The 18,654-nt window shown below is 50.3% G+C and overlaps 1 protein-coding gene across 5 annotated transcripts in view; it reads right to left on the bottom strand.

Moving 5' to 3' along the window:
* The window catches only part of GSG1L (GSG1 like), a 285,264-nt gene that overhangs the window by 21,840 nt on the left and 244,770 nt on the right, over nucleotides 1-18,654 (bottom strand). For 4 of the 5 annotated variants that reach the window (XM_016929683.4, XM_054669115.2, XM_016929682.3 and 1 more), the window contains one exon: nucleotides 15,565-15,732. The exons of the other annotated variant lie outside the window; for it this stretch is intronic. In XM_016929683.4, coding sequence (XP_016785172.1) covers nucleotides 15,565-15,732 — 168 coding nt within the window. The remainder of the gene's footprint in view (nucleotides 1-15,564; nucleotides 15,733-18,654) is intronic. 5 annotated transcript variants of the gene reach the window in all.

The raw sequence follows: 18,654 nt of genomic DNA on the forward strand, positions 1-18,654 counted from the left end.
TCACCCAGGTAATGAGCATAGTACCTGATAGATGGCTTTTTGGTCTCCTCCCTCTTCCCACCCTCCACCTTCAAGTAGGCCCTGGTGTCTGTTGTTCCCTCTATGTGTCCATGTGTTCTCATCATTTAGCTCTCACTTATATGTAAGAACATGCAGTATTTGGTTTTCTGTTCCTGTGTTGGTTTGCTAAGGATAATGGCCTCCAGGCTCCATCCATGTTGCTGCAAAGGACATGATCTCATTCTTTTTTCTGGCTGTGTAGTATTCCATGGTGTGTATATACCACATTTTCTTTATGCAGTCTACCACTGATGGACACTTAGGTTGATCTTATGTCTTTCCTACTGTGAAGAGCGCTGCTGACCTGCTCATATCTAAGAGAGGAAGCTGAGCTCCAAGACTAGGCTTGCCCATCTTTCTATGACGCAGTATTGCCATTCTGGAAAGAGCTGGTTTCCTTGCACAGACTTGAGACTCTCCACCAGATTCAGCAAGCAAGACACGGAATCTGCAGAATCTGCAGGGTCTTGGCCGCCCTCTGGGCCTGACGAGGGCTTGGCAGTGGTTCTGGTCGAGGGCTGAGTGGCCCCAATGGCGGGGCTCCCTGGCAGGAAACACGGAGGGGACAAGGGTAGGCTTTGGGCACAATGAGACCTTGGGCCCTGGAGTGAGGAGGAATCATGGTTGAGCTCAGCTCTGCGATTAACAGGCAGCATGACCCTGTGCAGCTCACTGGGCCGCTCTGAATCTCAGTTTTCTTATGTGTGCACTGGGCATAATACCGGTGGTCATTTCACAACAGTAACGACCACTGCCACTGCCTCCCTGGTTGTTGTAAGGACTCAAGCCCAGGACCTGCCACAGAAGATAGGCTCAGAGCATGTTCACTACTGCTATCTTTAAACTTCTCTAATAGTCTGATAGTCTGCCTTCCCTAATACTTTTCTTTTTCTTTTCTTTCTTTGAGCCAAAATCTCACTCTGTCACCCAGGCTGGAGTGCAGTGGCACAATCATATCTCACTATAACCTCGACCTTCTGGGCTCAAGCAATCCTCCCACCACAGCCTTCCAAGCAGCCGGGACTACAGGCACACACCACCACCCCCAGCTAATTCTTTCATTTTTTGTAAAAACAGGGTCTCACTATATTGCCCAGGCTGGTCTCGAACTCCTGGCTTCAAGTGGTTCTCCCACCTTGGCCTTCCAAAGAGCTGGGATTACAGGCGTGAGCCACTGTACCCGGCCCCCTTAATACATTTTCAACTCAGAGAGAAGGATGGGGTTTCTCTCATTCTATGCTTGTAGCCTCAGGGTCTGGCACAGTATGTGGCACAAAGTATTGTAAATAATGCAAGAAAAAATACAAAAATTAGCCAGGCGTGGTGGCGGGCGCCTATAATCCCAGCTACTCTGGAGGCTGAGGCAGGAGAATCACCTGAACCCAGGAGGTGGAGGTTGCAGTGAGCCGAGATTGCACCATTGCACTCCAGCCTGGGTGACAGAGGGAGAACCCGTCTCAAGGAAAAAAAAAAAAAAAAAAGGAAGGGAGAGAGGGAAGGAGGAAGGGAGGTGAGGGAGGGAGGAAAAACAGTTTGAAGCTAAGAGCAGCCCACAGGGGAGGTAGCCAAGGGTCATCAGCAATGCTGGGCTCCCTGTTGAAAAAGGAGCAATGGTAAATGTCACTACGTGACAATTTCCTTTGATTTGAACTGCAATTTCCTGCAGGAAACATTATGCATTTTCTGAAGACATGAAGACAGATTTACTTTTTTTTTTTCTTTTGACAGGGTTTCACTCTGTCACCCAGGCTTGTGTGCAGTGGTACAATCATAGATCACTGCAGCCTCCACCTCCTGGTTTCAAGTGATCCTCCTGCCTCAGCCTCCTAAAGTGCTAGGATTACAGTCATGAGCCATCGGACCCAACCAGATTTGCTTTTTTCATAAGATGGTGGTGGTGTAAGAAACATCCACTGATATGGTTTGGATATTTGTCCCCTCTAAATCTTATGCTGAAATGTGATCCCCAATGTTGGAGGTGGGGCCTGGTGGGAGGTATTTTGGTCCCTCATGAATGGCTTGGTAATAAGTGAGTTCTCATTAGTTCAGGAGAGAGCTGGTTGTTTAAAGGAGCCTGGCATCTCCACCTCTCTCTTGCTCCTTTGCTCATTGTGTGATGTACCTGCTCCCCTTCTATCATAAGTAAAAGCTTCCTGAGGCCTCACCAGAAGCTGAGCAGATGCTGGCACCATGCTTCTTGTAGAGCCTGCAGAAACACAAGCCACATCAACCTCTCTTCCTTATAAATTACCCAGCCTCAGGTATTCTTTTATGGCAATGTGAAACAGACTAACACACCCATAAATCTAAATAAGGTCCTTGAAGGGCTGATGGGGATGCTTGGTGTGAAACAGTGCTCAGAACTGGCATCAGGTGGAACCGGGCACCCCAGATGTGTCACATCCCTCCAGGGGTTGGGGCAGTGGCTCCACTACTCACCAGCCCTGTGCCTGGACAAGTCTTGATTTTCTCATCTGATAAATGGGCACATAATATACCTATTCTTCTGGTTGTTATAAGGATTAAACTAATTAACAATGCAAAGCATGCTGGACAATATAGGGAGATCTAGTCTCTACCAAAAACAAAACAAAAAAAAATTATCCAGGTGCTAAGGCTCATGCCTGTAGTCCCAACTACTCGGGAGGCTGAGGTGGGAGGATCACCCAAGGCTGCTGCAATGAGCTATGATTGCACCACTGCACTCCAGCCTGGGTGACAGAGCGACACCCTCTCTCAAATAAATAAAACAATAAATAAATGTAAAGCTCAAGCTATTTAGAACAGTACTGAGAACACTGCCTGGTGCTTGCCATTATTATCACCATATTATTATTACTGTTGTCACCATTGTCATCCTTACCTCTGCGGTCTTTCTGGTCCTGTCACCCTGTGACTGCATATTCAGCCCCACCTCCCAGTTCCAGAGGTGGAAGGTATGAACTACTGTAATGCACTATCCGGTGCCCCCTCCCCAAACACACACTCCTTTCCTCCATTCCAGCATTTACAGCTGTCGCTGTCATTGCCTCAGGAAAGGGATATTTTGCAAGAAGCAGAAGAAGGGCTTCAAAGGTATCGAAAACCTCTGGATTCAGGGCAGGCAAAACCCACAGGAGGTCACGGCACTGCCCTTTGCCCCAGAAGAGACAGAGTCCCCCAAACTGGGGACAAGGAACTTCAGAGCAGGAGCTAAGTGTGAGTAGATGCTGTGGTGCCTAGAAAGATGGAAGAGCCCCAGGGAAAGTGACAGTGACAAAGGCACCTGTTCAGACGTGAACAGCACCAGCCCTATTTTGCAGATGGGAAAGTTGAAGCGAAGACAGATTTGTAACTTTTGCCCAGTTTCTTGGTAGCCTGGCTGTCCAATACAAAACAGAGCCCTGTTTCAGTGTTTGTGAACTGCCATGGGGTAAAACCGTGGCTGAACTGAAGGGACCTCTATGACATCACTGAATGTGGAGCTGGGAGGAGATTTGCACAATGGGCCTTCGTGAGCAGTCCTGGTAGCTCCAACCCTGCAGCTGGCTTGTGGCAGGGCTGGGATCTGAGCTTGGGTTTATGGTCCCTGGAGCTAGAGCGAGTTTCCACGGTACCCTGCCGACTCCCAGCAGGCAGGGGATTCCTGATCAGACCCACCCCAGGCAGGCTTGCACTGTGAGGTCCTCATGGAAAGTGGGGCTGGGGACCCTCCATCACTGGCTTTGCCAGAACTGCTGCAGAGGTGTTGGAGGTGACTGTGCCATGTCACAGTCACTGTCCCCAATAGCCCACCATAGTCTGGAGTCTGATGGAGGCTGGGTGTTTTCTCTTTTTAAGAGAAAAGGTGGATGAAGGCAAGTGATGGAGCTGGGAGACTCTGAGGACACTGAGGGAGGGTTTTGGGGAGGACCATAACTGATATATCACTAGGAGGCCACACTGTACCTGCTGGCCTGATTCCAGGGCCGAATGTGGCCACAATAGCCAGGGGTGTTATCAGGGGGCCTACCAGGCCCCATCTCTGCTGTGGCAGGGGTGGGTGTCATGTGCCCTGGGGCCTCCCCAGCCTCCACTGCCCCTGCTCCAGGCTGTCATTCCCCGCCATGTTCTCCACCCTATATGGTTCCATCTGTGCCATCCTCAAGGCCAGCCCCTCTCTCTCTGGCCCCAGACTGGCTCTGTTTCCCAAATATCCAGCCACTGCCTTGTATGAATTAATAGCCTACATGCTGTGCTTCTGCAACTATCTGTAATAAAGGACTAAGACTCCCCCCACCCCCTTAATTTTCTTCTCTTTTTTAGACATGGGGTCTTGCCCTATTGCCCAGCCTGGAGTGCGGTGGAGCAATCATAACTCACTGAAGCCTCCAATTCATGGGCTCAAGTGATCCTCCACCCACCTCGGCCTCCTGAGCAGCTGGAATTATAAGTGTGTGCCAACATGCCTGGCTCCCACTTAATTTTCAATCTGTCTTGAACCAATTTTTTCATAAAAAATGAAAATGAAATGAAAAAAATGCATAGAAAAGGCAAGCATGAGTGTCCAGCAATGTCAATTTGTTATGAAAGCTTCCATTTATCTCAATTTCTGTCCTTACATCACGAAGGATGTTTGCAAACGGGCAATGGTCCAGGGACCACACTTTGAGTAGCACTGTTCTGTAAGGCCCTTTTCTCTCCTCTGGCCTTGGCTGGCCACATCCACCTCCTGACCCTATGACTGGGGCTTCACCTGCTCTATCCTCCAGCCCAGTACTTTGCAAATTTAACGGTGCTCCAAGATCACCCGAGAAGCTTGTTCACATAAAGCCTCTGATTCAGCAGGTCTAAGGTGGGGTCTGAGATTCTGCATTTTGAGTGGGCTTCCAGGTGAGGCCAGCGCTGCTGGGCCCAGGCTTTGGCCAGGTGAGGGGCTCAGCCCAGCCCAGGCTTCCCATCCTCTCCCCATGGTCCTGGTGGCAAATGGCCATGATCAAAGAGCCAGCCACCTCCTTCCCGCCTCTGAAGCTCCCTCCAGCTGGCAGATATTTAAAAGAAAGCATGAAAGTTCAGGGAGTGAACATTCCTTCCAGATTCCTTCCAGATGTTCCTTTCAGATGTTCCTCCCACCATCCTTTGATAATTTTTTCACTTCAAGGACCAGCTCGTGTTTTCACCTCCCCGTGTATGGGTGCTGGCTGACGATCCGATCACATGAGCCGCGTGAAGGCTCTGAATCTCCACGGTGCCATCTCCAGTTTCTGGGCATCGCGTTCCTCTCAAGAATGAACGGCGATTTCAAAGGACCCCAACACTGGGTGATGGCGTGCAAGGTGTTACCGAGAAATAAACTTCAAGCAGTGAAGACAGATGGATGAGATGGAGCTGTGATTGAACATGTCTCAGAGGCTAGACATCTAAGAAACAGTCGCAGAGGACAAAGAACACATTGATTTTTAAATAAGCAATTCACGATGGAATGAAAAATGGAATTAAAAGGAATTTTGGGCAAATAAATGACTGCAGGTAGTAAATTAAGATTCCATAACATCACGTAAAAAGGGTCATTGCAAGTTAGGGGGAAATAAATGGGTTTTTAAGAAGGACTTTTTTTTTCTTTTCCCATTTTCTGAGTAAATATCATCATGATATAAAACATTTGGAAAATAACACAGAAGGAGATAAAGCCATGCGCATGTCAGTGCCTTAGCTTGATCTTTACGTGTAATTTACAGTTTTGTCTCCCGTTTCTCCAATACTGGGTTTTAAAAAGAGACCTCGGCCGGGCGCGGTGGCTCACGCCTGTAATCCCAGCACTTTGGGAGGCTGAGGCGAGTGGATCACAAGGTCAGGAGTTCAAGACCAGCCTGACCAACAAGGTGAAACCCCGTCTCTACTAAAAATACAAAAAAATTAGCCAGGCATGGTGGCGTATGCCTGTAATCTCAGCTACTAGGGAGGCTGAGGCAGGAGAATCGCTTAAACCGGGGAGGCAGAGGTTGCAGTGAGCCAAGATCACGCCACTGCACTCCAGCCTGGCAACAGAACGAGACTCTGTCTTAAAAAAAAAAAAAAAAAAAGAGACCTCTAGATATTAACACCTTGAAGTTACACTTTGGTTATTTCTAGAATCGCATGGGTTAGCAATGATTACCTGGCAATACAAATAATCACTGGCATGGTGGTGGTCCCCATCTCAAAACCCCATCCCCAACTTTGACAACCCCTAAGGAGTCCCTCCACCCATAAAGGCCCTACCGACAGCACGAAACCTCCAGACCGGACTTGTCTCAGAAGTCCCTTTCAGCACCCAGACGACGCCAGGAGGGAGAACAGACGTGAGGATACCTGAGGCGTGATGCTGCCCAGCTCAGTGGAGGAGACGGTGGGGAAGGTGTCAGGCAGCACTCCAGCAGAGAGAAGAGTGGGTCAGAGCTGCACAGGCTGGAACATGGCCGGGCTGGGGAGCTGTGTATGATCAGGAGATGCTGCGTGCAGGGCAAGGGGCCCGGGGTACATGGTGGGACTCTGAAGTTATGATGAGGAATTGGGTCTTTGTCCTGAGAGCCATGGGAAACCACTCCAGTGTTTTAGGCAGAAAGATGGGAGTCCTGTTACCCTGATGACGTTAGCATATTGAGGAGGCATTGCAGCTTCTGGGGTGAGAGTAGATTAGAGGGGACAAAAATGGGTGTGCAAAGATCGTGAAGAAAGTTGCTGGATTCACCCAGGTAAGTCCTGTTGCAGCCACAGACTAGGACGATGGAAGTGGAGGCAGAGAAAAAGGAAGGAGACATAAAGAGAAGGCCCTGGGCTTGTGGTGAGCGGGAGGGTCATGGGTGGTGAAGAAGCAGCGGCATCTGTCAGGACTGCAGGTTTCCAGCTTGCACAAGCAGAGCCACTTATGGAGGGAGAGATGGAAATAAGACTGCGTTTGGGGGCGTGAATATCATGAATGAGTCTTGGACATATTGATCTGAGGTGCCTTTGAGAATCCAAGTAGAAACACCAAGGAAGCAACTGCATATGGCATCGGGTGGGGCGGAGCGGGTTCTTCTAATATGGGGGCCCTCGGCCACGTGGCCCTGGAGGATGAGGAGCTGCACATCATAGAAGGGAAGACAGCCCTGTAGGAAACCAGAGACGGCGTCGGCACACAGGACCAGGAGAAGTGGCTGTGGGAGCCGAAGAGAGAGCAATTCGGGAGGCAGGTGGGTGCCGTGCCAGGCTGCCGAGAGCTGCTTCGTGGAGTGAGGGGGTGGGAGCCAGATTGGAGGGGGCTGGACGGTGAGTGGGAGGTGAAGATGTGGAGACAGGCCCTTCACAAGGCTCCCCCACAGCAAACAGGAGAGAGAGAACAGGAGCCATTGGGGCATGCGGTTGACGTGCCCATCCCTGCTCAGCCAATCCGGTGAATGTGTAAGGAGCCAGGTTGAGGTCACCCCTTCCCTGTGCACAAACCACTTTTGTCCATGCTGGTTTCTTGCAGATCTGAGATCTGATGGCTTTGTGTTGGGCTGGGAGTGCAGCGAGCACTGGCATCAAGGAAGGGGGTTTTGGATGGTTCCTACTCCATCTCCTCTCTCTTAGAAGATAAATGCATCCCAGTGATAGACAGATAGCTGCTACCACCAGCCTCCAACCCCAGACACCGTGGGAGGAGAAGAGAGATCAGAGACCCAGGCACAACTCCCACCGAGGTGCTCACTCTCAAATCACACCAAGTTGCTTAGATTTTCCTAAATGTGCTTCGTGTGTCGGCCCCTCCTGGCCTTTGCTTGTTCTGTTCCCCGTGCCTGAAATAGCCTTCCTCACCCACTGCCGATCTGTCTGGTGAATGCTGCATGAGTATTGAAAAACTCAGCTCAGGGGTCTCTTCTGTGAAGCCTCTTCTATCCTATACCTCCCACTGGGACTGGCCCCTCCTGCCTGAAGCCACTTCCGGGAGACTCGATTGTGCCACCCAGTGCACTTTGCTGTGGTGTGAGCAGGGGGCTGTGAACTCAAGTGTTTCAGCCTGTTGTTGCCATGCGGGAACATGGGCCCAGTGTGGCCAGATCTCTGCTTTGTCATGAAAAGCCAAAAACCTTGATTTTTGATTTCTTGTATTTTTTTTTTTTAAGATTCAGGGGTACATGTGCAGATTCATTACATGGGTGCATTGCATGATGCTGAGGTTGGGCTTCAGTTGATCCCATCACCCAAACCCTGAACATAGTACCTGATAGGTGGTTTTTCAACCCTTGCCTTCCTCCTTCCCTGCTCTTGCAGTCCCCAATGTCTGTTGTTCCCGTCTTTATGTCCATGTGTACCCAGTGATTAGCTCCCACTTATAAGTGAGAAAATGCCATATTTCTTTTTCTGTTTCTGCAAAACCTTGATATTTTAACATGAAATCTCCTGATTTTTAAAACTCAGCCCAAATTTAAGAATTTTGGGCCGGGCGCGGTGGCTCACACCTGTAATCCCAGCACTTTGGGAGGCCGAGGAGGGCGGATCCCGAGGTCAGGAGATCACGACCATCCTGGCTAACACGGTGAAACCCTGTCTCTACTAAAAAAATACAAAAAAAATTAGCTGGGCGTGGTGGCGGGCACCTGTAGTCCCAGTTACTCGGGAGGCTGAGGCAGGAGAACGGCGTGAACCCAGGAGGCAGAGCTTGCAGTGAGCGGAGATCACGCCGCTGCACTCCAGGCTGGGTGACTGAGCGAGAGTGTCTCAAAAAAGTAAATAAATAAATAAATAAATAAGAATTTTGAAACCACCATGCAAGCTAAACAAAACACATCTGCAGGCCAGATTCTCCAAGGACTACCATTTGCCGCTTGCTACAGGCCCCCTTTTCAGGCAGGGAGTGTATCTTATTTGCCCTGCACAGAGGGAGGTCTCTAACAGAGGGGTGGGGTGAGGGGGGCGGGGGGCAGGGAGAGGGGAACCCCAGCTTTGTTTCCAGAAACATAATTGTATCATTTCATAAAGTCCTCACAACAAAGCCTCAAGGTAGGCATTAGCTCATTTTCCAGCCAGGAAAATTGAAGCTCGGAGAGGTGAAGCGAGTTACCTGGGGACTCACAGCTAGTAAACTGCGAAGTTAATTCCAACCCTGGTCTATTTCTTCAGGCGTTCCACAAGGGCTGAATGCATGAAGTCAGCCAGGCGCTCAAACAGTGTCTGCAACAGGAGGCACTGCATAACTTTCTACTATACTTAACAATAGAATTAATATTGTTTTTTTGGCTTGGTTTGGTTTTTCAAGACAGGTTCTTGTTCTGTAGCCCAGGTGGGAGAGCAGCGGTGCCATCATAGCTCGCTGAAGCCTTGATCCCCCGGGCTCAAGTGATCCTCCCACCTCAGCCTCCCTGAGTAACTGGGACCACAGGCACATGCCACCACATCCAGCTAATCTTTTAATTTTTTTGTAGAGACAGGGTCTTGCTATGTTGCCCAGGCTAGTCTCGAGCTCCTGGACTTAAGTGATCTGCCTGCATCAGCCTCCCAAGTGCCAGGACTACAGGCGTGAGCCACCGAGCCTGGCCTAATATTGTTAATAATTAATACCGTAATTGATTGGGCCTCTGTGGTTCTAGGTGCGGGGACAGAGTGGGAACCAGGAAAAGCAGGCTCCCTGCTCTCGTGGAGTGTGCACCGAAATGGGCCAGACATAAACACGAAAATAAATAAACAAGTAATTTCAGAGAGTCCTAAGTGGTACAGAGAGAGGTGCAGGGGTCCCAGGAAGGAAGATCTGCCCTCCCAAAAAGCTCCGGGGGCTTCTGTCCCCCACACGGTGCCACGTTCCCAAGTGAGGCGGGTCATTTGTTTGGCACAGCTGAATTCCCTCTGGGATCCAATCCAACAGGTCTCATTTTCTTCCACACATTGTTAAACCAGATCTGAGCATTAAGTATTCAAGAAAGCCCCAATCTGCAAATATTTACCTTTCATTCAGCAGCATCTGACCCTCCCCTTGGGAGGCCCGATTAAGACGAAGGAGGGGACGACAGGCAGGGTGACGCTGGGAGGGTTTAATTCCAGATGTTTCTCAGGGGTGGGGCAGGAATTGGGGGGTGCAGGCCGTCCAATCCAGCAAACCCAACACATGTGCATACTGGTCCTTCCACATGACCATGTGCACATGCATACGCACACGCACACAGACGCGCACACACACACATAATATGCCTTTCTTCGACAGCGCTGAACGCCATTTCAAATCTGCCCAACTGCTCCTCAGCCATGCAGTCGGCTCTTGCAGAGGGTAATCCAACAGGACGTGGGTGGTGGGGGTAGGGGTGGGAAAGGGACAGTTTAATTTCTTCCTGTCCATCAGCCCCCGCAGGGCACTACCTTGTCGCTGGTCTCCAGGAGGACAGCAGGAAAGGCTTGGATGAAATGGGCTCCAGAAAGCCCTCTCCCACAGATAGGAAACGTGGGGGCGTGAGGGAGCCCATGAGCTCTGTCCCACAGAGTGCATCATACCAGAAACCCACTCACGGTCTGTCTCTCACCTCACCTGCCCCTCCTACGATGAACTCCTCAGCCATGGGACTCCCTTTACTCTCATTGTGTGCCCAGGTCCTAGCTCAATACCCAGCAGAGATAATTGATCAAGCCTGAGAGGCCACACAGCACAGGGAAGGACTATGTGGCCTGGGCTTAAATCCCAGCTCTGGCACTTACCAGCTGTGTGACCTGGGGCAAGTCGCCCTCCCTCTCTGTGCCTCGATTTGCCATCTGTAAAATGGAGGTGACAATAACACTTACACCCAGAAAGGCATCGCAGAAATTAACTGAGTCACATCTGAGGTATTTAGAGGAGAGCCTTATACAGGGCCACAGATAATAACGGGATTATCAGCCATGCTTCGAAACACCCTCGCCATCTCCATCCTAAGCTGGTCATGACCAAGCTCATGCTTCACTCTGGGGTCTGGCGAGGGCATTAGGAGCAGAAGGGACAGGAACTCACACACAAAAAGCCCTCCATGTGCCAGGCACTTGGCGCGGCATGTCACATGGGTTTTCAAATTTGAGCCTCCCTGAGACACCAAGAGCTCTGGATTCTCCCATCCTGGGTCACAGGAAACAGGCTCAGAGGGGCTCAGCGCCTCACCCCAAATTACATAGCAGCAAAGAGATAGATTTGGAAAACTCACTCCAAACCCCTGCTCTTTCCACAGCACCCTCTGTCCCCCGTGGAGGAGAAGGAAACCTGGGCAGGTGGGGCCATGGATCGCCCTCCCTTGAGTCCCTGGCTGCGGCTCCAAGGATGCTGGCCACTGTAAGATGTCAGCCCTGCATCTGAGCCATCCTGCAAACCTATGCAGACATCTATGTGCTCTGAGCTCTTTGTAGGGAAAGCACAAAAAAAAAAAAAAAAAAAAAAAAAAAAAAAAAAAAGGAAAAGAAATAGAACAGCCTGGCTAAGCTGAAATGCTCTCCTCAGAGGGGAAGGGAAATAAAATTTGATGAACCTCTGCATAATGTTCATTATGAATGTGTAAAGTGATGTTCTGCACATATGCTGGGAAGAATTCATCTTGGGGCTGAGCTGCTAGGAGCCATTGGAACTGGGGCACCAGCAAACAGCAGCTTCTTGTTGATGGGGTACGGAGAGGTCTTGTCTTCTGCCTCAGCAAAATGAGGTGTGTTTTACCCACAGATGCCCAAGGAGGTGAATCTCTGTAGCAGGGGTGGCAACTGACCGCAGTGCTAATGGGGCAGCTTTGGACATCTGGCTGCTTATGTGTCTATTGCAAACACTTGCTGAGTGCCCACTCCGGGCCCTGTGCCATGCTGGGCATTGCCACCATCCACAGCCTGGGACGAGATGAGCCGCATGCCAGGTTAGCCGGATCTTCCTGGCCACTGCTGCCTGGCCCGGGACTGAACACCTGACCTACACCGAGCAATCACATCCTCTCTCCTGGGGCTTTGGCATGGAAGTGCTGGGGCACTGAATCAGCGAGATGATGGTGGAGACGGAAATAAAAGAGCATGAGGGAGCCAGGGCTGAGGCCTCCAAAGACAAGAGTCTAGTCAATCACCAGAAAACCCTGAATGAGCTCCTAGTAGGCGCCTGGCCCAATTCTAGGCTCCTGGTCCACAGTGGGAAACAAGACGGCATAGGTCTTCTATCCCAGAGCTCACAGTCTGCAAACTGGCAAACAAATAAAGAAAATCCTGGCAGGTTGTATCAGGTGCTATGAAAAAATAGAAATGGTGCCAGGCATAGTGGCTCATGCCTGTGATCCCAGCACTTTGGGAGGCTGAGGTCAGAGGATTGCTTGCGGCTAGGAGTTTGAAGCCATCTGGGGCAACCAATAGCAAGGCCCCCATCTTTACTAAAAATGAAAAAATTAGCCAGTCATGGTGGCACATGTTACTTGGGAGGCCAAGGAGGGAGGACCACTTAAGCCCAGGAGGTCGAGGCTGCAGTGAGCTGTGCTTGTGTCACTGTACTCAGTCTGGGTGACTGATATGGTTTAGCTGTGTCCACCCAAATCTCATCTTGAATTGGAGTGCCCATAATCCTCATCTGTCATTGGAGGGATCCAGTGGGGGGTAATTGAATCATGGGGACAGTTACCCCTATAATGTTCTCATGATAGTGAGTTCTCATGAGATCTAATGGCTTTATAAGGGGCTTTTCTCCACTTTGCTCGGCATTTCTCCTTGCTGCCGCCATGTGAAGAAGGACGTGTTTGCTTCCCCTTCTGCCATACTTCTAAGTTTCCTGAGGCCTCCCCAGCCCTTCTGAACTGTGAGTCAATTAAACCTCTTTCTTTGATAAATTACCCAGTCTCAGTTGTGTCTTTATTAGCAGCATGAGAACGGACTAATACAGCAACAGAGTGAGACCCTGTCTCCAAAACATAAAAAATAGCAATGGGTTAGAGTGTCTAGGATAAGGTTGTGGGGAGTGTGTGTTTAGACCCAGTGATCAGGAGAGGCCTCACGGAAGCATCCCGTGGCACAGTAAGTAGAAAGGTCCCAAGGTGGGGAGGCACTTGGAGTGCCTGAGGGATGGAAAGGAGGCTGATGTGGCTGGGGAAAGACACAGTGGCAGGCTGAGAGAGGGGCCTGTTACAGTCAGGGTACCTGTGTGGGCCTCCCCACCCCATGTGCTGCCATGCTTCTCTTCTGACTGAAGCCCTCCCAAGGGCCCCACAGACAGTCCAGCTCCTCATTGCTGCCCCACCCTGCAGCCTCCTGTCCCCTTCCTCCTCCTCGTCCTCTGTTGAGCCCTGAGGATGTGCAGTGATGCCTTCCTGCCACTGAAAGGCGTTAATGCCCATCTCCTTCAGCTCCCCCAGAAGTAGGCCCTGTGATAAGGATTTGGGTAAAGGTAGTTTTCTTGAGGGGAGGCGGTCCCAGGAACTATGGGTAGGGAAGAAGGGAAGTGCGACAGGGAAGGGACGGAGCCAGCAGAGGATGTGATAAAGGCTGATCCCTGCTAAGGGCACCTGGAGACCAGTCCCATGGCAGAGCGTGCCCCAGGCCGTTTTGCACCCAAGGGTGGGAAGGTGGGTCTTCATCCACCAACACCCACCAACTCCTGACAGTATCAGTCTCCTGGGCATTCCAGTAAGCCCCACATGTTGGGCAAAGCAGATTCTGGGGTCAAAGAGGGTCCTCAAGGCTGAGAGTCACATGGACTTGTGAGAAGCCCCCAGCCTGTTCATGAACTGTGAGTACTGAGCAGATCTGTCCAGGGCATAACAGCACCTGCATGGGCTCAAGCAGCTGCCTGAGTTAAATCCTGGGGCTACCTCTTGAATCTGGGTGGCCTGATCCTGAGGCACTGCCAGCTCTGATTTTCTTCATTCTAGGAAAGAGCCACCCAGACCTGGGGCCCAACTCCCCTTCCATCACTGTGCAACCTTACATAAGTGTCTTAACTTCTCTGAGCCTCAGTTTTCCTCATCTGTAAAATGGAGCTAACAGTCCTAACTGCATAGTGAAGTCTTAAGGATGAAATGAAATTCCTGGGCACAGGGCCTGGCACATAACTTGTGCTCCATAAATGGCAGTTATGATGGTTGACTCTGACCTAGGGCTGCTGTTCTATATCCCCTCTCTCAAGAGGAGAGACTGGGAGCATAGGGACCCCAGGCCAGATCGGCCATTCGTGGGTACCTCTAGGTGCTGCTACTGATTGGGATAGGCCTGGGAGGCAGACAGAGCTCAGAGACAGTAACAGCCTGTGATTCTGCAAGCCCTGCCACAAACATAGGCACAGCAGCTCTAAGGATGTGGGCTGAGTTAAAGAGGGCAGCAGACCCTGACAGCCCAGAAGAGACTGGAGCAGCTAGCAGGGTGTAGGTTGACACTAGGTTGGAGAGTGGTAGTGGTAGCTGGCCCATAGGAGCAGTTCTGGGTGGAGCCAGGAGAGCAGTACAGAGTGAGGTGGATACAGCAGCAACAATGAACTCATCCCCTGGAGGAAAAGCTCAGAAATTTCTGGTTTCAGGCTGCTGATGCTCTCTCTGAGTGGCTTCATCAGAAGAAGGTGTCTGGGAGGAGTTCTGCCTAAGGATATCTCCAGCTTCTAAACTCCTGAAATTCATCCAGCCAGCCTTCTGCCTGTCTGTCCTTCCACTCATACCTACTCATCTATACCTCTGCCTACTTACTTATCAATCCATTCATCCAACCATTCATCCATCTACCCATCCACCCACTCACCATTCCATCCATCCATCCATCCATCCATCCCTTCACCTACCCATCCACCACTCATCCATCCATCCATCTACCTACCCATCCACCAACACACCTATCCATCCATCCATCTACCTACCCATCCACCAACACACCTATCCATCCATCCATCCACCTACCCGTCTGTCCACTTGTCCATCCATCCACCTACCTATCCACCCTATCCACCCAATCATCCATCCATCCATCCATCCATCCATCCATCCATCCATCCATCCATCACCTACCCATCCACTCACTCACCTATTGATCCATCCATTCATCCAGCCATCCATCTACCTACCCATCCACCTGCTCACCTGTCCAGCCATCTGTCTATCCATCTACCCACCCACTGTTTATTGTCACCTCCTCTAATCCCAGCTGGACCCTGAAGACTTGGGTGATTACATGTAGTTCCCAACATCGAGAAGCCATCCTCCTCCTGCAGCCATCACCAATCCCACAGCTGGGTCCTCTTTTCACTCAATGCCATGACAGAGCCCAAGAAGGAAACCTTGGTTCGGCTTCTTTATCTCTTTATCATGGTTCCAAGAAGCATAGGACCTAATGGTAAATGCTCAAACTTGGTTCCCTTCTGGGTTTCTAGTGCTTTGATCACATAAGCCCAAGGCAACCTCATGACCTATAAAACATTAAAATATCCCAGAAATTCTGACATAGTGGCGTCCAAACTCTGCCTTCTTCTGCCTCCCCCCTCCATAACCCCTCTGTCATACCATTCATTCCAGTTTTTGACTGGGGCCCGGTGGCCACTGAGGCCAGGCCGTGGGCTTTAGAGTCCCCGTGGTGGCCAGAGGTAACCCCCTGTGCACTGACCTCTCCCGGAAGTACTTGATGGCCTCAGGGTCTATGAAGGTCGGCTCTTCCCGGTAGCCCTGCTCAAAGACCTTGCGCTTGTGCCGGAACTCAATGACCGTCTTGGTGTAGGAGTTGAGCGTGGTGACAGAGGCTGCCATGCAGCAGGTAAAGGAGCCCCACGCCAGGCTGCCAAGAGATCAGGAGAGAGATGCCATCGTGAGGGTGGGCAAGGGACAGGAAAAATCCCACACCCACCAAACATTCATTCATCCCTGCATGGCTGCCTTTTCCTCTGGTACTTAAGCAGTTACTGCCACAGAGAAGGATAAGACTTGGTCCCTGCCCCACTCACAGTCTGGGAGACAGAGAATTATCTGCACATTGTGATGCAGATGTAACAGAGTTCATTATGGGGAGGCAAGAAGAGAGTGAATCATTCTGTCCAAGGGGGCTGGCATCAAGGAAAGTTACCCAAAATACAGCGACACTTATGTTCAGTCTGGTAAGGAGAGTGAGAGTTGGCCGGGGGAAAGGGCATTCCAGGAGAAGGAATAGTGTGTACAAAGGCATGGAGGCATCAAACAGCAGGGAATGTTCTACAAACTGTGGGAGGTTTGGGGAGCAGAAGTGAGGATGCATAAGAAGATTAGCTGGAGTTGGTGATGGAGAAGGAGATGGGGGCAGACACCCTAAAAGCTCATTTTTTATGAAAGTTAAGTTACCTTTGTTCATGTATGACCCTGGGAAAGATGCCAACCCTTTCTGTTTCACATTCCTCATGACTATTTTTTTTAAACACAGGGATTCGCTCTGTTGCCCAGGCTGAAGTGCAATGGTGCGATCATAGCTTACTGCAGCCTCAACTTCCTGGGCTCAAGTGATCCTCCTGCCTCAGCCTCCCAAAGTACTGGGATTATAGGTATGTGCCACTGCTCCCAGCACCTCCTCACGTTCATCGTAATGGACAACAGCACTACCTCACAGGGTTGTTACAAGGATTAAAGGAGATGATCCACTGAAACCATCTTAGAATAGTGTCTGGCACATAGTAGGCACTCAAGAAAGTCTTGCTGTCATTATTATCATTAATATTAACATCCTCATTACCCACTTCCATATGACTTGGTTTGTAAACTCTCCCCCTGAGAGATGAGGTTATAATGAATGACCTGCTTGGCTCTCTCCTCCACAACTTTCTGTACAGCTGGGACTCTTGGCAGCCCTCACTTGATGTACATGCTGAGCCCAGCCCAAACCTGGAGAATTTGTCCTATCCACACTTGGAAAGGTAGGAAGGGTGGGGTAGAGCGAGGAGACTCAGCTGATCCAGTTCCAGCTCTAGAAATGGCCTGCCTGTTTCCTCTGATCAAGACTATGCATTCAACGTTTAGTACCAGGAGTGGGGTACCTGCCTGGCCTCAGTTACCTCTGGCCTGGCTCCTGGATCCCTGTTCTTCAGTCTCTGCCTTGGTAACTGGTTTCCTCCAAATCAGGGACTCAGTTTTGCTGTTCCAACCCTGCATTGCCTGGGAGCTCCAGGCCTCCCCTGCTGCCAGCCCACCCAGCTGGTTTCTAAACATCATCACCACCCCTGCATTCCCCATGGTCAATGAAGCCCACTGCCTGCACCCACTGCTTTTCCCCTTGACAGCCCCTGAGCACCCCAGAAGGAAAGCAAGGAAAAAATCTGAGGACTCAGCCTTTCTCAAAGGGATCCTCAAAAGGACCATCTATTTCCCTTAACACCAAACCCATTGATAGAGTTCCCGTTTCTTTCATGATAAGGAGCTGATGTAGATCTTCCAGAAGCCCTGAGTGTCTGTAATAGACAGTTTTAGGATATCAGCCCGGCCCCTCTAAGAGCTTCCCTGTCCACCAAAGTGTCCAGCATGTGACTCACCACCCCCCACCATTCATAGATGACAGGACAAGGGCTGACCATCTGGCCAAAGCTGGTCCAATCAGATACTCTCTCCTGAGCAACAAAGCTGAAGATTCTACTTCAACCTGGGATGTCTCTTTATACTAGCATGATGGAAACTCAGAACCCGAGGATAGAGAATGAACAAGTAGGCTTTTTCTGGATTCCATGAGTAAGGAGTATGTTGGTTTTGCCTGCTCAGTAGCCATTCTTCCTTTTGGTAACCACACTCCAATTCTGTTAAGGGATCACTCCCTTCTTCTCAGGCCATTTGTTTTGTGTGGGGCTGGCCCCAACCCCAACATCCATGTGAGCACATGACCTCGGCTTGGCTAATGAAAATGCTGCTTTTCTCTGGCAACAGTAATTGGTTGGGGGGTGGGCACATGACCCAAGTCAGGTTCATGAGACTCAACTCCTGGACTTGGCTGAAGCTACTGGGAAACAAAGCTCATCTTTCTTCTGTGGTGCTAAGCTGGTGGGATTTGAGCCAGGAGTTGCTGGGGACCCTCTTGCCACCACCCAGCCTGAGAATGAAATTGACCCAAAAGAAAGCAGAGCCATGAAAAGGGGCTGGATCCCTGAGCTGAAGCCATTATCCCTGAACTTTTCAATCATGGAAGTCTCAGTTTCTTTTTTTTTTTTTTTCCTTGATTTTTTTCTACCCTGAAGCCAGTTGGAATTGAGTTTTGGTCATTGGGAACCAAAGTTATTATATGTTTACTTGCTATAAATTCTCCTTTTTTGCATGAGTTAGTTTCGACGTGAATTTCTAGTCTTTATAGCCAAGGATCTTAAGGGTGACCAAGTCTGACTCAACCCTGATGGCCCAGTCAGGGGACAGAGCAGGGGATTCTCAAACTAAAGGCCTGAGCAAAGAAAAATACCTTGCAGGAGTGGTGGAGTCCAGTAACTGAGTGTGTGGAGGGAACTTCCCTGGGGAGAGAGGGGGTTTGCTAGAGCCCAAGGGCCCCAGAAACAGATGCTATGGGGTGGAGCAGAGCCAGACAGGCAATGGCTGGACAGGCACAAAGTCAGACTGTGCTAGAAGAAAAGCCTACATCCCCGCCTTTCCATGTACTTTACATGCAAGATCTTTTTTCAAATAACATGTCACCCTGAGCTTGATTTCTCAGGCTCTCCACATCCCAGCCCTACGGTCTCTTTTCCACTCCTCAAAAAACTCA

The sequence above is a fragment of the Pan troglodytes genome, chromosome 18, assembly GCF_028858775.2.
Source record: "Pan troglodytes isolate AG18354 chromosome 18, NHGRI_mPanTro3-v2.0_pri, whole genome shotgun sequence".
Classification (NCBI taxonomy): domain Eukaryota; kingdom Metazoa; phylum Chordata; class Mammalia; order Primates; family Hominidae; genus Pan; species Pan troglodytes.